Source organism: Thermobia domestica, chromosome 15 (genome assembly GCF_964235325.1).
Source record: "Thermobia domestica chromosome 15, izTheDome1.hap1.1, whole genome shotgun sequence".
Taxonomy (NCBI): Eukaryota; Metazoa; Arthropoda; class Insecta; order Zygentoma; family Lepismatidae; genus Thermobia; species Thermobia domestica.
In genome coordinates this window covers 159805912-159833397 of record NC_137468.1, presented here as the reverse complement: position 1 = coordinate 159833397, position 27486 = coordinate 159805912, and the positions used below count along the sequence as shown (strand labels likewise).

The 27486-nt window shown below is 36.2% G+C and overlaps 1 protein-coding gene across 1 annotated transcript; it reads left to right on the top strand.

Moving 5' to 3' along the window:
* Positions 1-15605: 15605 nt before the first annotated feature.
* LOC145671685 (zinc finger MYM-type protein 1-like) lies at positions 15606-16592 on the top strand. The gene has a single exon (XM_081740886.1). The coding sequence runs from the start codon at positions 15606-15608 to the stop codon at positions 16590-16592; it is 987 nt and encodes a 328-aa protein (XP_081597012.1).
* Positions 16593-27486: the final 10894 nt, after the last annotated feature.

Sequence of the window (27486 nt, the reverse complement as noted above, 5' to 3'; positions counted from 1 at the left end):
TTTTTCAACAGGACTCTGCCCCGTGTCATACGGCAAAGTCAGTGAAGACCTGGTTTGAAGAAAATGGTGTAGAAGTGCTCTCGTGGCCTGGAAATTCCCCGGATATGAATCCGATTGATAGTTTATGGTCTCTATTGAAAGATGAAATACATGAAGTTCCCATAACGACCAAAACAGAACTCATACGTCATATCAAAGTATGGGTTCATTCAGGTAGAATCAGGGAATTGTGCAGAAAGTTGACCACTGGAACACCCAGACGTGTTAAAGCACTTGTTAATGCAAAGGGTGGACAAACTAAATATTAAAATAGTTGTTTACTATTGAAGTACTCACTATTTGTGAATAAAATTGATTTGCATTATTATTTGTTTGCTTAAATGTCGTTTTTGTAAAAAAAAAAAAAAAAAAAAAAAAAAAAAAAAAAAGAAATGTTCTTTCCAAAAATCCATAATAATTGTGCCAGTACTGTATGTCTTATTTCCTGTTCTAGGGGCCGTCCACATATTACGTAACGCTATTTTTGACCAATTTTACCCTACCTTCCTGCTTGTCACACTTCGTAACGCAAGGCCGAGCCCTACCCCTTTGTTACGTAACACTTTTTGATCTTTATTTTTTCATTATTTTGATTATTTTAGAGGTTATTACAATAAAAAACTATTTTTAATGGTAGAACTTTTTATTAGAAAATGCTTATATTATTGTGAATATATTTATAGCGTTTTTCGCCAACAAATCAAAGTATTAGGAAAATGGTAGACTCGTAATAATCTTTTATCCCCATAAGGTTGTTTAATTAACCAAGGAGGTCACACCCATCATTTTAGGTCACTGGTGATTGGCAAGAAGAAAGTACTGCGGAAGATGCAGTTAAAACAGGATTTAAAGAAATAACATCGACCTCTTCTTCCGAGATACAGGGTGCTTCGTGCATTTGGAGTTCGCCAGTGTTAATGATGCAGAGTTCTGTTCCTCGTCGGCCACAGATTCGAAGTGGCTGCACACGTGAAGGAGCAGGGACATCTCGTTTGTAAACAAGCTTTCGAGCATCTTCTTTGCACTTCGGACTTCAGTTTACCACTATACAAATTCTTTTTAAAAAAAATAGTGCGAGAATGCGAATAAACTCGATTTCTTCAGAAATATTCAAATCCAAAAATAATAATAATAAAGTAGTACGACAATAATATCCGACGAATTAGGTTTTTAATATCTTTAGGTCTGCAAATCGTGCATTGTTCCGTCAAAAAATGTTTAAAAAAAAAGTTTCTTCTGTTTCACATGCGAAACTTCTTCGAAGGAATGAGTGGGTAATGATTCGAATCAGAAATTTTAAATAATATTCTCAGAAATAGCGATACAAGTGGGAACGCGAAGGAATTTTAAAGCGGTGGTTACGATCACTAACAACTAACTCCAGAAAATCGTGTGACGTAAATGCAATGCTGCGATAGCCGCAAAACCGAGTTTTATTGCATTGTAATACACACAGTTCTTCACCAGTCATGCTGGTGTCTAGTGCGTCTTCGAACAACTTCTGTATGATTCAATTTATATAGGCTATAGTTCGAAACTTTCCGAAATAATGTAATTATTTATTTATCTATCTATATATCTATATATACAGGGTGAACGGTAACTACGTGGACGAACTTGGACGGGTGATATTATATCTTTAAAAAAGCAAAGATGTCCTAGTGAACATGGGGGAAATTCCGTTCCGTTTAGGAATGACAGAGTGTTGAAAGCATGGGAACATGTACTTCAGAGGCCAACAGCTTAAAAACAAGTGCGGTTAAAAACATCACTTAGAAAGTCATACCTACTCTATTGAAAAATCCATATTTGAAAACGCAGCTACGTGTGCACACGGGATTAACAACGTGTGACACTTCTTTCCTTTACAGCATATCCGGGAATCCCTCCCTTCCTTTGGGGAATTCCGTGCGCACGCATAGCTGTGTTTCCAAACATGCATTTTTCAAAAGAGTAGGTGTGACTTTCTAAGTGACATTTTTAACCGCACTCTCTATGATGTATTGCTTTCGACACTCTGTCAGTCCTAAACGGGACGGAATTTCCCATGTTCACTACGACTTTTTTTTTTTTTTTTTTTTGCTTCTTGTTAGATGTACTATCACTCGCCCAAATTTGTCCACGTAGTTACCATTCACTCTGTAATGTATATATATAATGAAATTACTACATTTGTAACAACTCTTGAGACACCCGACTGATTTCGATTAACTTTTCAATGTAGATGAGTTTCGGGCCTGGAATGTCTTTTATAGCTTTACTTTGAATGTGCACTTTGAAGAGAAGGGGAAGATATACAAAAATGATCGAAAATGACCAATATTAATGTTGAATCATAGTTTTCGAAGTGGCTGATACGAACAGTGCCACTTCTGATGCCGTTTAAATCCAAATTCAGTCCCCATTATTACTCCTAAGGGGGATGGTGACATGTAAAAATAATTGAAAATTACCGATTAATTGAAATCCATACTGAAAAACGTTGTTTTTCACCAAATTTTTCATCTGATATAAATATGTTTTTTTTAATACTGGTTACAGCATATAAAAAATGTAACGCAGGCCTACTTAAAAATCAGTTTAGTACCATTGTTTTATGGTAGTATTTACAGTAAATTGTTGAAACGTTTGTTTTCAAAGTGTCAAATATATACCGCAGTAAACTGTGTGATCTGCTGTAAAAAAAATAATAAACCATACTGTTTTCCGACTGGTATAAGGAGGAAATACCATACTATTTTTCGATTGGTATAGTAAAATAGTATTTTTCCATACTGTTTTACCGTAAATTATCAATTATATGCAAACTTTGTTATTTTCAAGTGACTGAAGCGAGGTAATCTTACAATGATGTTTTAAAAGCTGGTCATTTGGGGGGGCCAGGAAGTCATTTGGGGGGCCGGGCCCCGATGGGCCCCCCATGGCTACACCCCTGTAAGTAATATACAATGCTTACGTAATACTTTGAGTTATAAATACTATTAAGAAAGGAAGAATTGCAATTTTTTAACTTTCGGGAAGAAGCTACTATGGGATTAAAGATAAGGTAGGAAAGGCAACACATTTGTATGCAAATGAAGAGAAACACATTCCAGTCTATGCTTTCACCCAGCAGATATTGTTTGGAACCAAAAAAATATTTTAATTTTTTGAATCTTGTACTTAGGTTCACAGCGGAAGCGACAAAATAACTTGACTCATCCATTGTAGTTCTCCCCGCAACCAGTGTTGCCAAAATGTTGACAATAAGTTTGCGAAACGAGAGGTGACGAGTCCAATTTTGGGTAAAAAGTCGCTATAAAAAATAATCGAGAAATTCATTGCATATAAGCATTGTTTTAAAGTTGTAGATGTAAACTAAACAATATGTTCTACTCACTGGCGCAAATCCCGGGGGGATGACGGATACATGTCTCCTCCAATCTTGGAACTGAGGGGGACTTCTCCCCAATAATCCGATTTGAAATGTGTTCTCTGGGAGAAATTTGATGATTTTTGTCCGATTCCTACAAAGGAACGTGAGATAAAATAGACGTCCCCCAGAATAAGCCTCAAATCTGCAGCCTCCCAACGCTGAAGACAACTCTGATCCTAAACAAGATTGTTTTTCAACTTCATAAGTATTTTGGACATCGCAAAAAAAAAAAGTATGGTAATGGTCTAACTCCCCCCCCCCCCCTAATGTTGAAGACAGATTTGCGCCGCTGGTTCTACTCACATCTTTGTAAACAGGGCGCAACCAATCCTTTAATTCAGAGATCATTTCAGATTGTTTCGGGTACTTTTGTTCATATTGTGGAGTCAAAATAGTTCCGAAATAATTAACACTACAGTACTTACGTTAAGCAATTTTTTTGTAAAAGAAAAAGTGCAGAATAATTAAAAGACCCCAAAGGACAAGTATAACAAACACCCACTTCGCCTTTATTCACGCATCTATAGCTAATCTTGTTGCTATCGGTAATGATGTATTACGTGTGCCTCTCAACGGAAACTCTGCGAACTAAAGGACATTAAGTTTGTAGTTGTTCTTCGTTAGAGGGCAAGGGTAACATAACAATGCAGGATTGTGGGGCAGTTGGTACGCTGTATTTCCAAACTTTTCATCAGTTGCGCTGATTAAAACTAACAAACAGAAAAAAAGAACGTAAAAACTGTTTTGAACTAATAATGCTTCTCTACAGATGAACATTTTGTTTGCAGCAAAAAGTCGCTAAATTTGTAAGTAGCCAAATCGCCATTTTAAAATCACCCAAAAAAGTCTCCAACCGGAAAAATTATTTTTTATCGCTATCGTAGGGCGACCATACGTCCCGTTTTGACCGGAACAGTCTCGTTTTAGGGGCGTGTCCCAGCCGTCCCGTCAGTAGATGGAAAAAAGTAGTATTCGTCCCGTTCTATGTAAATGAAAGAAGTAAAAACAAACCCAGTACCTTTACTCCTTTTAAAAGTATTAATAATTAATAATAACAAAGAGGCAAAAATTGAACTGAAATTCTCTATATTAAACATACTCTATAGTTTGCAGTACTGCTCGAAAGGCAGCAGAGGTTGTGTGTTGGTTGTGTGTTGAACAAACTTCAACGTGTCTTTCCTTTTTCATAAGTACCCGCTCTGTAACAGAGAGAGAGAGAGGGGGAGAACTCTGATATTAAGGCACTGATAAGAACAAAGATAGATCTAAAAGTCTAGGGTTGCCAGAACCTGTCCCGTTTTTAAGTGAAAGTTTTATGGTCACCCTACGCTATCGTTGAGGTCTAATTCCCCTGATTTAGCGACTTTTCCCAAAATTGGCAACATTGACCCCCACGGAACAACATCCCGTCATCTTTAGCTTAGCCAGCATAATAGTGGGACGTAAAACTTAAAGATTTCATTTCGTTTCGAACAACACCCCCAGAAACCTACTGTTATGCCATTCCCAAAACACCCTTTTGCACAGTTCTCCCTAATCAAAAAAAAAAAAAAAAAAGTAAATAGCAGGGTTCATACATAAATATGGAACTCAATTTCCCTGAATTTTCCAGGTTTACCAGGTATTAATTTGCAATTTCCATGTCTAGTGGAAGAAACTAATAATACGAGAACACACAAATTTTAAGAATACTATATTTATATATTTGAGAATGGCCACCCTTCTCCCTAATGAACGATTGCAATTAAATATTGAGTCACAAGAAAATAAATAATTAAAATAAATAAAATTTAAGTTGAAAAATATTAAGTTGAGAAGCCTACTAAGGGAATTAATTAAATACTTTTGTTCCATACTTGAATACATTCAAAATATACAAAAATATTGGGTTGGGGAAGAAAAAAGGGTCCGCGAGATTTTAATTGATTCTTGTAGTGCCCGACGACAGAAATCGACTAGTGAAGAAATTTTCAAAATCGGCGCAGGCAAACATGAAGAAAATCACATTTTCATGTACCGGTTCAAAATGGGGAAGAAAAAAGGGCCCGCGAGATTTTAACTGATTCTTGTAGTACTCGTCGAGAGAAATCGATTAGTGAAGGAATTTTCAAAATCGGCGCAGGCAAGCATAAAGAAAATCCCATTTTCATGTACCGATTCAAAATGGGGAAGGAAAAAGGGCCCGCGAGTTTGAACCGCTAAGAAAATTCTAGCCCGTGGCCATATGTATCACATATCTCACCAGTTCATAATAAAAGTTTTGAACACAAAATTACGGTCGTCCGTGTGACGTACTCCCAAAAGGCCTAATGTGTATCACCCAACTCACATTCAATGAAACCACATCCGTGTAGAATTTAGAAAGGAACTTCTTATGATGTATACAGGATGTCTCAAAAGTTCCCTGACATAGGGTAACTCTGTTATTATCAGAGTTACAACAAAATGTAAGAGGTAAAAACATCTCGAAATATGACGTTTTCAATCTAAAGTGAACACTTTTTAAAAAATCGGACGAGATGTTTGTGCTGTATACTCTTTATGCACCCAATTTTAAATGAAAATGCAACGTTGTCATTTACCTGGCCTGAATGAAGTTACTGTTTGAAATAGGGGCTGGCCATCGACATGTTAGCGTAAAAGACAGTAACCTCACTCACTTATGTTTTGGGTCTAGGTAAATGGCAACGTTGCACTTTCATTTCACATTGGGCGCATAAAGAGTGTACAGCGCAAACGAGTCATCCGATTTTAAAAATTCCTTCACTTTAGATTGAAAACATCATATTTGGAGATGCTTTCCCCTCCTACATTTTGTTGTAACTCTGATAATAACAGAGTTACCCTATGTCAGGGGACTTTTGAGACACCCTTTATATCTTATTTAATGTATGTTTGATGTCACTATCACTGTAGTATAATTTAGTTTGTTTAAATTTACAATTTAATACAAGTAGATTCGGATTTACATGCGTAGGATTTTGTATGCATCTAACTAATGAATTCTTTTATTTTCATGCTTAACTTAGTGACTTGGCTTTGGACTGCAACTGATTATTGTAACCCATTATTGTTTGAGAAGAAACAAGATATCCGAATCTTCATTTGGAGAAATCAAAGGTCTATTGGAAAGCTGGGGATTACAATCATTACTTTCTACATTTCAAGGTGCGTAAATTATATATTCTGTGTTTATTGTTAAATTACTATTACTAATATTGGGTTTAGAATCAATCAAGCACTTCATGATATTTTATGGGGATTAAGATGGGTGCCGGATAGATAAGTATTTGAGCGTCAGGCTCTTATTTCTTTTCAATTTAATATTTAATCAATGATTATTTTCTCCCTCATTATTCCACCAAATCGTTCCAAGATCATCAATTTTCATTACTCATTTGTGACCGTCAGCCTACATAGCATATTCGTAGGACGTAAAACAAAGATTTCCTGTTATTTTTTGTTTCTCTTTTCTCCATAGCTGTGAAAAATAACGCCTTCAGCATCATAAATTTGTATGCTACTTGCCTGCTTTCGCCTTCAGTCGTCTACTCTTCGGACATCACGAAACAAAGCAGGTCTACTTTGCAGTTCCTAGTTTTGAAAGGATGTGACATAACATAATGATATTGGTGTTGCGATGTTCAGTACCATAGATAATTAAACAATGCTAGTAAACAAATCGAGTAGCAATTGTATTTTTTTTTTATCTTACATGCCTTTCAGACCGGCCATTTTTTTTACAACATATTGTTATTTCTACTCTATATGAAATATATTCTGAGGTTGTGTTTTGGGGAGCGTTCACCTCTTCTGCGTGAAGTTCCTGGATCGATCCCAGCACGTGCTAAATGGGCTTTGTGTTGGAGAAACACTGTGTGTGGTTTTTCTCGAGGTTTTCCCGTTTTCTCACACATTTTTCATTCTACTATTCCATTCATTCTCACCATCGTCTCCTTTAGCATACCCGGCATAATCGTGGGACGTAAAACTCAAAGATTTCATTTCATATAAACTTTGTTGCAAAGTAACCTGATAGCTGAAGATACTTTGCAACACACACAAAAAAAAGTATTTTCAACATATGAACATAATGTTTCTGTGCAATGTTTTCTCTCCTCTATTTATACATTTCACTTCCTACACAATACTGCATGCAGTCTACAAATATTGAGGTTGGACTTACGGTACCGGTGTCAGTACTTAGTACGAATTATCGATATTTGTAAAGAAAATTATGTATTTTCTGGTACGGACATAGGAACCACATTCTGATAGTTTAGTATGTCCCACAAAAATGGCAACTCAAGAACAGCAAAAATCTCAGAGATCTGATTTGCCTTGGTTGCTCTTTATATCCAAGAATATCATCCCAACCGTAATCAGTGGAAGATTTACGTTATTTGGGGCTTTCAGGCTGAAGTCCACCCAAATTGCAGAATTTCTTTTAAAAAATCTAATGTTAGTCATTCCTATGCGTCTACGCTTCAAGCCCTTCAAAAAGTCTAGTCATTTCTAAATAAAGGAAATCTTTCTGTGTGAAGTCCCTCTCAAACTATTTTTCTGAATCCGCCGCTGTTCGTAATTTATTTCCCAACAAGAAATCCATTCCGACATCTACCTGAATAGGAAATTTTTCTAAAGTTAGACGGCAGGAGGTACCAGTAGTAATAATTTCCTATCTGAGGGGTTACGTTTGATCAGTGCAAAGTAGCCCCGATTAGAGGCTGAAACAGCCTTCTCCCAGTTTTATTTTTGTATGACTTTCAAACGTTTCACACTTCAATTTCAACTATTGTCTCAAAGTCCCATTATACACAGAGTATTCTACGAAACTGACTTTGACAAAAATTCTTGTAGGTGATATCTTTCAAATTTCGTCAGCCTTTACAGTTACTGCTTTCCATACCTCTATAACAACAAACCCTTCACTTAATTAGAACTGATGTTAACCGCCAACATTATAGTCAAAATCCAGTTAGATGTTCTATCTTACGGTGGCAGTTGAAACTTTCTCTTTAGTCCATTATTTTACCGACAGAGGACCGTGAAACTTTTGCCGTATTTTGTGCAAAGTTAATCCTGAAGTGCAAAATAATCCCGTCTTACGGTACTTACAGAAGATTAGTCATAAATTTTCACATTAATTTTAAAGGTAACAACAGTTGGAGCCTAGGGCTGTGTGATATTTAGATCGAACGATTGATATTTTCAAATACCAAAACATCGATATCGAAATTTTTGATCGATATATCCATATTTTTGATCTCTCTCATATTTCTATATTTTCGATTTTTGATATTGTTTATATTTCGATATTGCTGTATTTTTCGATAATTCGAACAAGTTTCGATAGTTTGTCGATATCGATTATCTATCTAAATTCGGATATCGGAAAGCCCTCCCTCCGAAATGAAGTTTTTGGCTATGGATCTGATTAGGGATGAGCACGAGACGAGACATAATTTTTGTCACGAAATTCGAGACGAGATAGAGCTCTTCCAATAGAAACGGATCCAGTTTTCGAGACGAGACATAACTTTCGCGTCACCTTTTCGAGAGGAGACAATTTCAGATCTTTTCTCTTGTGCATCCCTAGACTTGATCATGAGTTATAAAAAAAAAAAAAAAAGTTAATGAGAAATAACGTAAATACAATATAGGTAGCTAAAACATTTTTGTTTTCATTCTTCAGTAATGCATTGTTATTAATCTCAGTATTTTATAGTGTATTCTTAAGCTTTAGGTGATGTATAATTAAATTTTGAATTCAGTTAACTTATTTTGTTTCTCAGATTATTTTTGAAATGTATGTACAAACGCTTATTTTCATTCTTGAGTGTTTAAAGGACGTATAGTTATTACACATAGTATTTAATATTGTACTCTTAACGTGAAAGTGATATACAGTTAACTTTTGAATTCAGTTAACATTTTTCTTTCTGAAATTGCTTTAAAAAGTATGTAAAAACGTTTTTATTTTCTTTCTTGAGTGCTAAAAGTGATGCAAAGTTATTAAGCTTACTACGTTATATTGTGTTCTTAACCCTAGACTGATACACAGTGCGTTTTTGAATAAATTATGTCAAGTTATTTGAGTGACGAACACTGATAGAAAATCCTGACTATTACTGGAACATTTTGATTTTAAGGTGAGGACTACTGGTGCAAGGATTTTAAAATATTGTTTTTCCTTCAACGGCTACTCCTTTTTGAATTCTGACTACATGGTCATTATAGGAAGGATCAGTGTCTTTCCAACTACGGTATAGCTCCGACAGATCCACAATGCTCAGAGAAAAGACAAAATAGTATGTTTTCAACCTTAAAGTGAGAACCACTGGCGTTTTTACCCTGCTATGCAAAAGTGAGTGAGTACTCCAATGGGGTTCCAATGCGGTACCTAATTTCTGCATTTTAGATTAATGGAAATACATGTAAAGAACTGATTTTTTTTTTTTTACTGAAAACTGCAACTCGGTAAGCCTTATGGATACCGAGATATGGGAAAATAAAGAGCGATACTATAAATATGTAGGGCTTGCATACTTGACGCTACAATTCGGAAAATGAATTAAAATATGACTTACGGCTATCAAGATGTTGTCAAATAAAGGGAAGACCAACACAGTTAAGGGGTTTTCGTGTTAGATGCTAAAATTTCCGAAATCAGTCATGGAAAGTTAATAAATACCAGTAGCAATTTCATCTTAAAGTAATTAGATATCTTCATGGGGTGTTAGAACATCATGGAGTCTACCAAAATTAAATTTTAAAAGCTATTGAAAATATAATCTGACATTTGTAAACAGTATTTGAAATATGTGTTTACCCAAAACTTCCAGCTAGTACATCTAACATCTGGAGAAACACTGTGAAATAAAAGCGTATGAGATCCTGAAATTTCGGAAACAATTATTGATCGCAACAAAATTAAATAAGATGGTACTTCTATGGGTTAAATGAGTACTTCAGTACAATTTCGATCGAAAGATTAGTTCAGCCCTAGGTTTTCTTCAGGCAATTCCAAGGGTTCATCGAGCTGTGCAAAAGAATGAAAATTTGCTGTCAATATCTAAGATAGTAACCAAGATATAAGGAATTATATATTTTATGACGTAAAAATAGAGATCTTTATATATTTGTACTTTTGGGTCTTTCCTATAAGAAAAAAATTCAGAAAACTACAGTATATACCTTACTAGACAATTCAATGGGCGGGGATACAGTAGCTTAGTGGTAGGGTATTTAACTAATCTTTTTTTGCAGAAACTATTGGAGTATTCACTTAACCCATAGAGATACGATCATACTTAACTCGCCATTTAATTTAAAATTAAATAAAAGGAAATATTTCAGTGTAGCGACCCACGATTATGAATTTAAGTCTCAGGGAGATTTTGATTAAAGCAAGTGAATGTTGTTGACAGAATTGATGGAATGCAAAGGTGGGAGGAAAGAGAGTACCCCGAGAAAACCCAGGAATACGATGTCCACTACAAACTGACTTGGCTGCGGATCGAACCAAAAACCCAATACACCAGAGGTAAGCATTCTACCACTAAGCCACCGTGCCCCCGCCCATTTAATGGCCTATTAAGGTATATACGGTTGTTTTCTGAAATTTCTTCTTCTTACAGCAAACACTCAAAAGTACAAATCCATGTGGGTCTCTATTTTTACGACGTCATTAAATACACAATTCGTTATATCTCGCTTGCTATATTAGATATTGACAAAAAATGTTCACTTTATTTCAGAGCCCGATAAACGCTTGGAATTGTCCAAAGAAAATTTAGAGCTGAATTAACCTTTCGATCGATATTGTACTGACGAGTCTGAGGTACTCACTTAACCCATAGAAGTACCATCTTATTTAACTTTTGTTAGGATCAATAATTGTTTTCTGAAATTTCAAGATCTAATACGCTTTTATGGTATGGTGTGGTGTATCTCTAGCTGCTAAATGTACTGGCTGGAACTTTTAGGTAAATACATATTTCTAATACTTTTTACAAATGTCAAAATATATTTTCCAAAGCTTTTAAAATTTAATCTTGGTAGACCCCATGATGTTCTTAAACTCCATGGAAATACCTAAGTACTTTAAGATGAAATTGCTACTAATGCTTATTAACTTTCCATAACCGGTTTCGGAAATTTTACCACCTAACACGAAAACCCCATAACTGTATGGATCCTCCCTTTATTTGACAATATCTTGACAGTCATATTTTAATTAATTTTCTAAATTGTACTGTCTAATATGCAAGCTCCACGTACCTACGGTGTCGCTTTTTATTTCACCATATTTCGGTAACTGTTAGGCGTACCGACTTGCGGTTTCGGTAAACACGCACCTCTAACGTTCATTAAAACGTTATTAAGACATATTTCAGAATGTTTAGAAATGAGAGTTTTGCGAATATCATGGTACCCGAAAACCACCATCAGGGCGTGTGTGTAGTGTATTTAATTGAAAGTACTTTTGAGGTTGTTGTAAGCCCTCGTAATTACGTTTTCGAAACTGCACCATCTAGTACGCAAACCCCACACTTCTATGGTGTCGTTCTTTATTTTCCCATATCTCGATATCCATAAGGCTTACCGAGTTGAGGTTTTCGGTAAACAGATGTCAGTTCTTTACATTTTAGAGACATACATTTCAATATATCTAAAAAATACAGACATTAGGTGCCCCATGGTACCCCGAACACCATTGGGGTACCCACTTACTTTTGAATAATAATAAATTTTGAGTTGTTGTTCAGCATCAATAAACACTTCATAGTTTTTCTACGTGCAACCCAAAAGTCCATACCTGACCGAACGATTTTGTCCATTTAATCTCAAAAATGTTAAGATACTTTGTATTGTTAAGTACAACCAAATTAAGCTCACTGAATATAACATTTTAAATATTTTGTGATTTTTGTTGCAGGTATTTCGTGCATCAAACCAGGATTCTGCTTGAAAGACAGTCAAAAGAAGCAGTGTAGGTTGTGGCTAAAAGTACGTCCTTTCTGAAGACAGACCCAGTTGTACTTACATTCTTTTGTACGAATATACTGTATAACTCTAATAAAGATACTGTACTACAAATTATTTCTTTCTTCCATAAATTAGAATAAAATATTATCTCTGTTTAAAGAAAATGTTTGTTAATGTTAAGTCATTTCAACTCTTTTTCTCTGTAATAAGAACATTATCCCTCGCAATATTTTTTATCTTTGTGCTATTACGATTGGATGAAGTAAAATCCTATACGAAGTACTATTATTTCAGACATGCATTAATAACTAATGTATTGTTCTATATGTAAGACAATGTGTATACTGAACATGTCTAGCGAAGGTGTTGTTTTAATACAGAATCTATAACTCAGCTTTTCAGTAGTCAACTTTATTGGGAATCCAAAGAAAAAAGTAAAAAAAAAAAAGAAAAGAAGAAATGTTGGACTTACCAACGTATATGTGTTCGAATTCTGGACTAATCCAAATTATCCAGAGAAATCATTATATATTTCTTTGTTGCTATTTCAGATGTGTCCTTTATCCAAGTCGTATGAAACGGAGACTTCATACATCGCTATATTTTGTATGAACTATGTTCCGTATTTACTTAATCACTTTGTAACTTTCTCTAGTGTTGACAAGGTCGCAGGTGTAAATAGAATAGTTTAGTGTTTCACTCATGTCACCTTGAGACTAAGGTACGTCCTGTCGGTATATATATGATACTGGGTTCAATTAGCGATAAAATACATTTTTAGCATTAAACAAATGCAAAAATCTACACGAAATGAGATACCACGATCTCTGACTTACGGATAACACCAAGCAACTAATGGTACTGAGTGTGATTGAGTTTACTAGTTACTATCTGGCTAAAATCAGTGTTCCTTTAGCTATAGTTCTTTTCGTGCTCTGAATTGCAAAGTTTGAGATAACAGTTTTAAATTATAGTATATATATATCTTCCGAGTAATTCTGAGAATCATTGCTCTTTCTTTAAGCAATGTATGAGACTGTTAAACTGCTCGTTGCTTAAAACTAAGAAGGATGCATCCAGGAAAGTCCAAATTTGCAGAATGTCTAGAGCAGGGAAGGATAAATATGTTTAGTCGATGGCTGCACAACGCCTCCGCTGTCACCAAGTTGTCACACAGCGAATACAGCGGACGTTTAAGAGTATTCTGCACTTACTATTAGGTATCGGCCTGGGAACTTTGGCGCAGCTACCATGTCTCCTTCTTGGTGTTGCATTTTTAATGGCGAGTACTGAGTAGGAATCATCTTGTGAGCGAATACGTTTTCGGCTGACACCATACTTTTAATTATTGCGACATTAAAAAAAAAACTGTTAATTAAAATGTACAGAGAAGTTATTTCTGGAAAATTCTATTCAGGCCTCTTGTGGTAACAACTGCACTTTAGAAGAAGATACTATTAAGGAAAAGAATGAGGTAAAATAATCTTTATATCGTACAAGCAATGGATGATAACAGCTTAATAAATGATTGTACGTAAATCTTGTTTGAGTTTGAATATAGGATTGTATACGGCTGTGCATTTTGCATTATTATTGAAGTGCTGCAACTAACTAACTGCAAACCATGTGATAAATTCTTACAGTAATATATCATATTGATTTACTCTGTATGAAAACGAAAATAGTTTAACATATGGTTAACCTCCTTTGTGCCCATAATTTTAAAATTAACGCTTGTCACTTTTCAACACTTGGTTTTGCAGTAGCTTTCCAACGAATTAGCAGGAAGCCCAAACTCAGGCCCGTAGCCAGGGAGGGGCTAGAGCGGGCAATGCCCGCTCTAAAATATTTTTTGCCCGCTCTAAGATATTTTTTCGCTCTAAAAAGGACGTTGTCCAGAAGTTTCAAATTGTTTCAGCAAATCCCAAATAGGAAAATCTTGTGATTTTATTTACTAAATAAAATTGAACGTAGCGCGCATTTACTACTACTAACAAATGAAATTGAACGTGGCGTATATTTCTACGAAAAACAACAGTTATCCTTATTGCTAGATATACTCAATAATCTCCCATGTATTACTTTTCCTCATTCCAAGAGTTTGAAGAATCACAACCACGACAAGCATTCAAGGCGTTGGACAAGATGCCCTTCCAAAGAATACCCATATGAAAATTGACCCGAAAACAGGCTATGTTACATGAATGTGAGTACCTGGCTTGTGCATGTGTAACATTGCAGGTAAAAAACATTTGTTTCGCCGACTTGACAGTACATGTCCCATGTGTGCCTGTAATTAACGTGTAAAACATGCAACATGTCCATGTTCCTTACAGTGCAAGGAAAACGCATGTCTCATATATGAAACTGGTACCGAAACTGTGATGTCTGAAGAAAACGTACATGCGCCTCTAGAATAGTCAGATATAAAAAAAAATGGGGAATTCGCAAGTTTTGTTTATTGTAAAAGCGGCAACAATGCTTTCACGTGATTTGAGTCTTTGCGGGGAGCACCCAGGAAAATAAATCAATGATTGTAAAATTTTTCTAAATAGCAGTTTGCATCGGCTCACTTTGTGTTTTCTGAGTGGCCCCGAACCATTTGTTGTACGATTTGTTTACAAATAGACGGAATGAAGAGAACGTTAATTCCTTATATGCACAAAGAGAAAAAAAATCAAAACGGCAACAGAATACCGAACCTATTATTTTAAAAAGATTTTGTCACACACCATTATAATTGAGCGCATTAATAAGTAGCAGAGTACTTAGCGAATTTCCAGAAGGAAACAAAAACAGTAGAAAATGAACTACAAGCAAATGTACCTCGCCAGACGTTTCCAATTACTCTACTGACTATTATAACGCCATAAATATGAAGCAGGCATCCATCAAATCATTTTTGGTGCAAAAGTTATCGAAAATGAAACTAAGTCAGAAGCTAGATCATCTGTATCAATATGTGTAGAAGGTCAAGAAGAAACTAAACGTCAAACATCTAATTTCCAACATGTTGGTGTTGATCTCCACCATGTATCAGACCTTGGCGATACAAAACCCGCTCAGCTGCATCTTGCAAATTTTCCAGGTTCCAGCATTTCTGGTTCAATTCGAAGATTTCGTCCAATATCTGTTATGTTAGATGACGATTTGGTACAAAATGTGGGATTGGCTCGAGTATTCTGTTATGTTAGATGCTGCCTTTTGCTTCCCATGCCGGAAATATCCGTCAAGAAACAGTGATCCCTCATTTGTGCAGAATGGTTTCAGAGACTGGAAGCATGCAACCGAGAAAAATAAGGGATTTTCTCGTCACGCCGATTCTGAAACTCATAGGCTCGCTGTGGCTTGCTACTTGGAGCAACGGAAACGTGAGGACTCGGGCGAAACAGTCGTGAAGAAGGTGTGTAGTGATGTAATTATGAATAATAGGTACTATGTGAAAAGTGTGATGGAAGTTATTCAATTCTTGGCTGTGAATCAGTTGTCCTTTAGGGGAGATTCTGGGTGTGAGAAACTCGGAAAACAATCAAGTGGTTTGTTCTTAAATTTGTTTGAATTTAGTATTCGTAAAGATCCGAAATTAGCTGAAATTGTCAAAACTATCCCTGCCAATGCAACATACACTAATCCGGATATTCAGAATGAGATAATTCATTTCATTGCAGAATCTGTTAAGAGAAAAATAGTAAATGAAGCAAACGAAAATACATTTTGTTCATTACTTGCAGATGAAACCAGAGACAAGCAACGAATCGAAGATTTGTCTGTCGCAATTAGGTACCTTGTGAATTTTAAAGTGCAAGAAAGATGCGTAGCTATACTGAAGTTGGACAAACAAGACGCTGCCAGCATTAAGAACGCCATTTTAGATTGTTTAAGAAAAGTAGAATTCCAAACCGACACGATAATAGCACAGTGCTACGATGGAGCACCTGTCATGAGTGGACAGAAAAATGGAGTGCAAGTTCTTTTGTCTGAGGATTTCAAGAGGAACATTTTGTTTGTTCATTGTTTCAATCAGCAATTACATTTAGTTATTTGTAGAGTCATTGACACAATTCCTGAACTGAAAGAGTTCTTTGATATTTGTCAACAACTATATTACTTTTTCAGAAAAAGACACGTTGCAGAAGATTACGCATGAAGGAGTTTAAAGCGATTGTTGGAACAACGTTGGTCTGGACATCTTGACACAGTGACTGTAATTCATGACGACAGGTTTCATATATTAAGTGCACTGATGGCAATTCAAACTTCCCGTGAAGAACACGCCTCAATAAAATTTGAAGCTACCGGTTTACTATATCAGATCTCTACTAAGACTTTCTGTTTCCTTATTGAGCTCATGCTCAGGGTTCTTGGATATCTAAAACCGGCAAACGCACTGCTACAAAGAAGAGATTTGGACATTGATGCCACTGTGAAGTTAATAGGATCGGTAACGGAACAGCTCAGGCATTGCCGGCATGACGAAGGAATATTTGAAAATATCCTTCACGATGCAATGAAGGCATATGCCTTAAACACTTCGATTCAGTAACCATTGAAACGCAAAATGCACACTCCCCAGTCGCTTAGCTGATTCGGTTGTTGATTAGGAAGGCATAAATTTGGAGAAGGGAAAGGAAGACGAGAAGGAGCTGAAAAGATTATTCTGCGAAGTTCTCGATATCTCCGTCGAAGAAATTCGGAGCAGATTCAGTGAGACAGGGACAGCTGTGATTGGTGCCATTCACCACTTTCTAAGCGAGAAAAGAAGTGAAGAAAATTTGAAACCTCTGTGTGATGTTGTAAAGTACAAAGACCTGCATTGCAAAGTGCTTCAGAATTTGAAGCAGGAAATAGATCTAACAAATCGACTGATCAACAAGACATCATCTCTGGAAGAGCTCACAAAACAAATTGGAAAATATGGCGAGACTTTCCCGGGCCTAAAGATGCTTACAGAAGCTGATCTAATTATTCCGTCTTTTACGGCAACGGTCGAAAACTGCTTCTCACATCTGACAGCTCTCCTTTCACCTCAACGTCTGTCTATGGGACATGAAAGAAAATCGGACCTCGTTCTCCTGGCTTACAACAAAGATATTCTGCGTGCACTAGATCTAGACCAGATTGTAATTGAATTTGCGAAGTGCTCAAGTAAACTCCTTTTGATGTAATTACTTACATAAGGACTGTAAAAAATATTTATTTTACTTATGTCAGAGTTGTTTCTTAATTTTTATACATAAAAATATTCCATAATGTACTTGTAATAAAAGTATTGTAGTTCCAAAATACTAGTCTATAATTTAGATAACAGTTAATAAATGTTCCTAAAATAAATTATTATTTTTTACTTTTAGTACTACTTAGTGTATTAAAATATATATTGAATTATATTACATCATTTTAACAAAAAAATGTTAATGATGATATTTGATAGTCGTGGATTTGGTACTGTAATATTTATCAGCATAATACAGTGTTTCAACTTTCTTATAGATTCCATAAATAATAAATAAATATATAAGTGAACATAGACATTGACAACAAGAGCCTCAAGGAACAAAAACTATATATATATATATATATTAGAGACAGAAAGAGTCTTTATGTTCCTTGAGGTCCCTGCCATTGCCCCCTTAGTATTCATCATTGCCCGCCCTAAGCAATCAAACTGGCTACGGGCCTGCCCAAACTTATAGGACACCCTGCAGGTAAATACATTTCTTTGGACAGTTTCACTGCTCCAAACTAAGATTTGAAAAGTGTAGTATTGTTAATTTTATTATTACTGGCACAAAGGAGATCAACCATATTTTAAGCTACTTTTGTTTTCATACAGAGTAAAACAATATTTCACAACATTACAGTAAGAATGTATCATGCACTTTGCAGTATGTTGCAGCACTTTAATAATGGTGCACTATACTTACAATCTAGATCCTGCATATGTCCAATCCATATTTAACAAGAAGGCAATACGTATGCGATACAGGTAAAATCCGTATATTTCATATGGACAACCTATTAGCTATATACATCCAATCCATACATTACATATGGCTAACCTGTACGCGACATACGTATAATCTATATGCTGCATGCAGACAGTCTGTAAGCTACATATGTGCACTCTGTATGGTGCATACGGATATTCTGTATGCTGTATCTGGACAAGCTGTGTGCGACATAAGGAAAATCTGTGTAATATATACGTACAATACGTATATTGTATCTAGTCGTACGTACGGGGCACAAGTACGATATAGATGCTGTCTCGGGGTTGAACGCAAGAAACATACGTACAGAACGTATATTGCATACTTCTTGAAATTATGCTCCGTCCTGATAGTCAGTGTGTGTCGTCATTATTAACCCACATGCTACATACGATCCTGACGTCACAAAGCTAGATATCATCTCCGTATATACTTGTTACTGCAGATGACGTCACACGAATGACGTCATTGCACTTATGCAGACAGTACGTATAATACATACTTTTTCAGCTATACGTTTGCTGAAGGATGTTATATACGGTTGTACGTTAAGTCCAGAAACTACAGGAATTACGAATGTAACCTACGTTTTTAAGTATGCCACCTACATTTTTTTCTCTCAGTGTGAAGATAAGGATGACGATATAAAAGACAGTTTTCACGAAGAAGTGGAACGGATATTTGACCAACTCCCGCGATACCATATGAAAATTCTATTACTGGATTTCAATGCGAAGGTAGGACGAGAGGATATTTTCAAACCGATTATAGGGAACGAAAGTTTGCATAAGGATAGTAATGACAACGGTGTTAGACTCGTGAATTTTGCAACATCCAAAACCAAATCGTGAAGAGTACAAAGTTCCCACATCGCGACATTCATAAATACACTTGGACATCACCAGACGGGAAAACACATAATCAAATTGATCACGTTTTAGTAGATAGAAGAAGGCAATCTAGCATAATTGATGTCCGGTCGTTTAGAGGGGCTGATTGTGACACTGACCACCAGGGACGTAGCTAAGGGGGGGCCTGGGGGCACCGGCCTCCCCAAATATGTATTTAAAATTATATGTTACAAATTGTTTTTATCCGACAATAAATGAAAAAATTATCCATAGTAAACCGAAAGTATTCATACTTCTAAGAAAAGATTTTTTTAAAAATCCATTTATAGGTATTTCTTAAGCATTAAAAATGAACGGAATGACTTCTACACCGTCACTTCGTTAACATTGCGAGGTTCTTCCAGCCCTTAGGGTAATTACAGCCTTATAGTCGTCTTGAAGTACTAAGGCTAAAAAGCTATACGAATGTACTTTCTATAACCGACTAAGAAAAAAAAATGAAAAGTCGATTCGACTCAAAGGCTAGGAGAATACCTCTCCCATATTGCTGGGTTTTTCAACATAGTATCTTATATTTTAATTGTTTAAGAGAAGCGTACGCGCCTTTGGCGTGGGAGACCTGGGTTCGATTCACGGCGGGAGCTCATGTGGTTCGGATTCCACGTTAATCAGTATTTCCACGTCTCATATAGCCTCGCTGCCGAGAGGGACGATAAACTAAAATCAACTCAACTCAACTGTTTTACGAGAAGGTATTGAGTGTAGATTTACTTCCTTATTTTTATTACATTTAACAGCGATTCTGGCAAAACAGAGGAGGATAGAATATGTAAACTATTTATAGCCTACCTGTGCTGGCGCTGGCAACTGTGGCTGAGCGGGAAAGAATCTATTTTTTTACTGAACGTGGAATGCGCAGTGTTAAGTTTGCTATAGGGCTACATGTATTCTTGAAATTAAGTTAAATATAGAGAGATTTATAAAATCTGGATATTTTATTTCACACTTAAAAAGTGATAAGCAATTGGTGAGTACCTGCAGCGAAACTGATAAGGTGCGTGTTGTTGCTTAGGAAAATATTCATTCGGACAGTATTGATAAGGAAGTTGCTAGCATCTCACAGCAAAACATTTATGTAAATGACTGCTTTCAGAGGTCCAAAGAAACTGGAGATGTCCTGAATCTGCAAAATCACTCATCCAGAGAAGAAAAACTACCAATCGAGAATGCTTAAAGCGTATAGTGGTAATTGTGATCCATTTGGGTCGATAGGGATTGGCTTTCCGAGGCAACGATGAATATAACAGCAGTTTAAATAAAGGGAATTTCTTACAAACATTCGAGTTGTTACGACGTTTTGACTCTTTTTTAAAGAATTATACAGCGCCAGGGAATATCACTTATTTATCCCCAGAAATTCAAAATGAAGTTATCTTGTGCTGCGGTGAGGAAATCATCAATGTCATTGTAAGTGCCGCTGGAAAATTCATTGTTATGGCTGTGAAACACGAGATGTTAATGTTTCTGAACAACTTAATGTTTGTGTGAGAAATGTGAAAAATCCTAAACCGATAGAGCACTTTTTGAAATTTGTTAAACTTGGTGAGGTAAATGCTGAATACATATCGAAAACAATTATCGAAACTTTGGCTTCGGTACCGGTAGGTGTTATAAGGACTCAAAATGCATTGGGCAAGCTTACGATGGGCGGAGCGTTATGAGAGGCCACATAGGTGGTGTGCAAAAGTAATTTCGGAAGTCATCCAATCACTGTATATCCATTGCAATGCACATAAGTTAAATTTATTGTAGAAGTGTGTTCGTTCGAAAAAGCAAATACCTTTTTTGATTTATTGCAGACTTTACATAATTATTTCTCCGTCGTGAAACCTCATAGACGAATACAGCAGGCTCAGACAGCATTAGGTTTGGAGCAGTCCAGTATACCTGGTCTTTCAGGCATTCGTTGCGCTTCACATTTCCATTCACTGAATGCTATGAAAAAGAATGATGGAGCTATAATCTTTGCATTAGAGGGAAAGGATGCTAAGAAGACTACTGAAGCTGAGGGTATTGCGAACAAACTGAAACAATTTGCAACTGTTTCATGCTTGATTGTTTTTAGTAAGATCTTGGGAATTACTAGTGTCCTGAATAATTTTCTACAAGGATAAGATATTACCGTAGCAAACGCCCAGCTACTTATTTGTTCGGTTGTTGAAGCCATAAAAGAACTTAGAACAGAGGAATATTCATTGCGTCTCTACACTGAAGCATAGGGGTTTGTCAAACCAAATTGTGTAGAATGTTTTAATCAACCAAAGAGCAGAGAAAAGCGAGACAATAGTAGTATAAAAGATTTTCTGGTTTCGGGTAGTTTTCTGAAGAAAAGAAAGAACACAGGGTTATACTGAAGAGAATTTTCGTACAGAACTCCTATATCCAGTGGTTGTCAACATTTCGAACAAGTTTAACAGACGATTCTGTAAGGAAAATATACAGAGTGGCATTCAAGCGTGCCATCCTAAATTAGAAGTGTTCTTGATGAAGGAGGCAACGGAAGAGTCTGCTACACAATTCGAAATAGATTTTCCTGAACATGAATTAATTCTTATAAAAAAATATGTAGAATCTCTTATGAAGGAGAAAGAAATTACAAAAATCTTGGACCTGCATGCTGCTCTGCCCAAGCCAATTTTCCTCCAACTACGAATTTGGTGGAAATAGCCTTGACGCGACCTGTGTCATCAGCTTCTTGTCAGTGTTCTTTGAGCGTGCATAAAAGGTTCAAATCATATCTTAGTTGTAAGTCTGGTTATTATAGAACATCAGCGTTAGCCGCACTTCAAATAGAACAAGAGATAGCCTCTAAGCATGAAGAAGATAAAATTATTGATATATTCGCAAAGTCGTTGCATAGGCGTCACAGTTTGTGTTCAGCAAGTAATTTGTAAATATAGTGTGGCAAAACGTTGTCAGATGACGCAAGAACAACATAAAAAATAGTGTTGTTATATTAGGCCAATATTTTACCAATTATTATTTTATTATAGGACTTCGTTGATTAGATTTTTTTATGTTCACGGAAGTGCAAGTAATTGTAGGCCTCTTGGATATTGATTTATGTTTGAGACGCACGGAACCACGTTAACGATTTTGTGAACAATAAAATGTACTACACTATAATAATTACGATCACATTTATTGGCCGATTACCATCAATTCTGGCTGCCAACCGAGTATCCTAAAATTTACGGTATCAGTACTAAAGTTATGGTAATAGGGCATACATACGACCTTTTTGTGGCCTATAACCATAAATTTTACAATAATACTATAAATTTTAGGGTAATCGGTTGGCATCGAGAATTGACGGTAATTGGTCAGTAAATGTGACCGTAATTTTTTTACCGTATAATATATAAAGGAAGTCAGGATCTTTGAAAAACATGCTAAAGTTTGTGAATGCTTATTAAATGTACACGATAGCTAGTTGAAATTATATAGAAGTTTATTAGTCTAGTAAATAATGTTTCTTCAACTATGTAGAATATTACATTTTAACACTAAAATATACGTCTTGATAGCCTGTGTGTTCAGTTTAGGTAGCCTCATGGAACTCATAGCATTTTTTGGGTAGTGAACGTCTGTTACTATATTATTTGTAACTATTTTCTCAAGCTACAAAGTATATAAAGGTACAAGGCAAAAAGGTATGTATAAATGTATCAAAAAGTGTTTGTATGAAGTATTGCGTTTCATAATGTCCTTGCATAAGTAAACATTATTAATACATAATTTTTAAATTATTGTTTCATTATCGCATTTCGCAGGAAAAGTTCACATTTCTAACTTCCGAAAAAGTAGTTAAAGTTTAATTTAGGACAATCTATTGGTGAGTTTTCCACGAATTATCCTGAGTACTCTCTCTCTCTCTCTCTGTATATATATATATATATATATATAATATGGGTTATTCCATTTGCAAATATGCCCCCCCCAAACTCAAAACTCTGGTTACGTCCCTGCTGACCACTACCTGGTAGCAGCGATAATACGAGAGAGGTTATCGTTGAATAAAAGTAATATTCGTTGTCCGAAAACGGAGAGATTCAATTCAAAGAAATTAGAAGAGAGCCAGGTAAGAGATAAATACCAGATTGAAGTTTCGAATAGATCCTCGGGTTTAGAAGATTCGGAGTGCACTAGTGTTGATGATACCTGGATTGAAATTAGAGATAGCATTAAAATTTCAGCAAAAGAAAAATTGGGACACGCGGAAATACGTAGGAACAAACCATGGTTCGACAAGGAATGCATAAAAGTAGCAGAGAAGAGAAAACAGACAAAATTACGCTGGCTACAAAATCCGAATGAAATAACTACACAAAATTTCGCAGATATCAGGCGGGAAACTTCCAAAACTTTTAGAACAAAGAAACGCGATTTTCTGAAAGCTAAAATTAAGGAACTTAAAGAAAATAGTAAAAATAAAAACATCCGGGACATGTATAAGGGAATCAACGAATTTAAGAAAGGCTATCAACCTCGTGCTTATATATTAAAGAAATCTGACGGTACAGTTCTCACTAACACGGATAGCATCTTAAATAGACGGAAAGATTTCTTTGACGATTTTCTTAACACGCAACCGAAAACTAGTGTGCGTGGAGAAAAGGAGATACACACCGCAGAACCGTATACTCCAGAACCCAACCGAATAGAAGTAGAAACTGCTATAAAGAAATTGAAGAAACACAAATCTCCATGTGTAGATGAAATTCCGGCTGAGTTAATTCTAGCTGGAGGAGAAAGCACGAGAAATTTGTTGATTTTGGTTTAGCATCCCTTCAGTAGTGGGGCTAGGAATACAGCTTAATGTTAAATCTGAGCGCATACTGGGTGTTGAACCCGGGCCAGAGGTGCGTAACGCTAACCACTTAGCCATGAGGAAGCTCAGTTTCTGAAAGTTACCATTAACGTATACAAAATTTTAGTTTTTCAAAAAACTACGTACGAATTTGTTCCCCGAAAAAAAGTTTAACAGTGAGACGTGGACCTTCAGTTTAATGTGGGATCTGATCTCCCGCCGAGAATCGAATTCGAGTCTTCCTTGCCTTAGCTCGAGAAAAGCAAGCGCATGAGATTTTGTTTTCGTTTGATGTTCGTCATACGTTTTAAAGTTCAGTGTGAGGGGAAAAATGCTTACTACAATGATTCTCTCAGCACAGTTAGAAACAATTTCATTCATTCTTTTTATTACTACAGAAACTTAGGTCACTTACATGTTGATGTTGGTTCCGGATTTGATTTCCAGTATGACGACAATAAAATTTTTTAACAGTAGAACTATTTGAGATGTGATAATTCTTTTAGGATTGATCGTGTAGTCATTTTTGATACCGTTAAACGTGTTAGCGATCTCTGATTCAATTTTAATTCGTTCTTTTTTCGTTTTAGATATTTGTGTCTTTGCCATTCCTTTTTTGTTTTACCTTATCTTTTCCTATTTGAATATGGCTACCTCTGGGTTTACTGTCTTGCGAGAAATCAATAGACATTATCGGCGTTTTAATCTTGAAGGACGAATGCTGGAAATTCAAATCAATACTCCGACCAGTGACACCGATATTGTTGAGTGGGTTCAGACCTCCTTTCAACAGATGTTGATTTACTTATTGGAAAATGTTGACGAATTATCGATGGTTGGATTATCTATTTTATCTCATGATGAGAAGAACAAACCGTTTTATTTATCTTTTCGGCGTGCAAGTAATCCGATACTGGAAACTTTATGGGCTTCCTTTGATCGCATCATTCAAAGTAACGATAGTTTTCTCATGAACGAACCGTTCATTGTACATTTTCATCATCTGGATGTGCCCCGTGGATTTGGATTGGTGCGTCGAGGTCTTTTATCGAACGACGAGTTACTAAAACGCAAGAATGGTATTTTACGTGTGAAAAACACCGACAAGAAATGTTTGGCTTATGCGATTGTGATTGCTATAGGCCTAAAAAAATATAAGGATACGAACAAGAAACTGTACAGACAATATCAGGACCAAAGAAAGTGTGTCGTTCTCCCTGAGGTACATGAACTTTTGTCTAGATCCTCAGTGAATTTAGACCATGGGGAATCTGTGAAAGAATTGCGACAATTGCAACGCTACTTGACCGATTATAAACTTACCGTATACACCAGCTTTTCCCGAGAAGATATTCTGTATGAAGGGCCTGGTGGCGAAGACAAGATTCCAATCAATTTAATGTGCATCAATTCTCATGACATCATCACGTCATTAACGTCCGTTTTTTCTACTGTGTATTATTGTGTAGCATGCCACAAAAAATATAATAACAGGAATAGACATGTCAAGAACTGTTCGGCCATGTGTGAGAAATGTTTGCGGAAGCCGCCATGCAGTAAGACCAATACGGAGAAACAGTGTCCAGAATGCAATCGTGAATTTTATGGTGAAACATGTTATACCAATCATCTGACTGTACCATATCATAAAAGCCAACCAGTATGCAAGATGGTGAAACAGTGTGCCAAATGTTTACCCATTTATTCGTTTGTCCGTACAGGGGAAAGACAACATTATTGTACAGATTATTTTTGTAATGTGTGTCATAAACACGTTTTGTCTACCCACCAATGCTATATGAAGCCTGATACGACTCAATTAAAACCTAGAGTTCCATCAGTGTTACATGCCAAGAAGGCTATGATTGTCTTCTATGATATCGAAGCCACACAGGATATTTTCTTCGATGAAGACACGTTCATTCATAAGCCCAATTTACTGGTGGCCCAACAAGTATGTTACAACTGTGTTCAAGATGAAGATATACATCATCCGTGCGAAGTTTGTGGACAGCGGGAACATATTTTTCAAGATGATCCGATCAATGCATTTCTTACGTATTTACGTCAACCACGACCCAACATCTAGCTTATTGTATCTTTGGCACATAACTCTAAGGGATATGATGGTCATTTTATTCCTAAATCTTTAGTGGAAAAACATGAATTGAAACCTACTTCGATCTTGAACGGAGCAAAAATTTTAAGCATGAAAGTGAATCACTTATCGTTTATTGACTCCTTAAATTTCATGCCAATGTCTTTAAGTAAATTATCCAAGGCATTTCATTTACCAGCGACTAAAGGATATTTTCCACACTTTTTTAATACTGCTGCAAATCAAGCATATGTGGGAAAATTACCGGATATCTATTATTATGGTGCAGATGAAATGAAAATGGATGAACAAGAGAAATTCATGACATGGTACAACGAACACCAGAACGATACGTTTATTTTCCAAGAAGAATTGGTGAACTATTGTGTCCAGGACGTCAACGTACTTCGAATGGCTTGTATATCTTTTATGACCACTTTTAAACAAGAAACCCACGTCAATCCTTTCCTGGAGGCTATCACTTTGGCAAGTGCGTGCAATTTAGTATTTCGACGAAATTTCTTAAAACCCAATACTATTAGCATTCTTCCTGCACGAGGATACCGTCACAGAAATAATCAGTCACGGATTGCTTTGCAGTGGCTCGCCTACATGGAAGGAAAAGAGGGCCATCAAATTCTACATGCTGCAAGAGGAAAAGAAGTTTATGCTGCTGGTTTTCATCTGGACGGCTACTACAAACATCCCGACACTGAAGAGGAACACGTATATGAATTTCAAGGCTGCAGAATTCATGCCTGTACTCTATGCGTCCCTGCAGGCCGTGATCAGCCCACTTATGAGAACTCCGAAGAAACGATGAACTATCGCTACGAGAGAACACAGCGTAAAATGAAATTATTACGATCCATGGGATATAAAGTACATGAAATGTGGGAATGTGAATTTCGTCAAGTGTTAAAATCCAATCCAGCATTGGCCTCTTCTTTAAGCACACATCCTTATACTAATAAGACACCATTAAATCCAAGAGACAGCTTCTATGGTGGCCGTGTTAATGCCATTAAATTGTATCACGTCGCAAATGAAAATGAAGGCGAAGAAATTAAATTTTTGGATATCGTTTCTCTGTATCCTTATGTGAATAAATGTGGACGATATCCAATAGGGCACTCACGAATATATCTACAGGGAGATCCAGAAATGCTCGCCATTCAAGATGTCAACGGATTAGTCAAGTTAAAGATTTTGCCTAGCAGAAATGTGTTTCA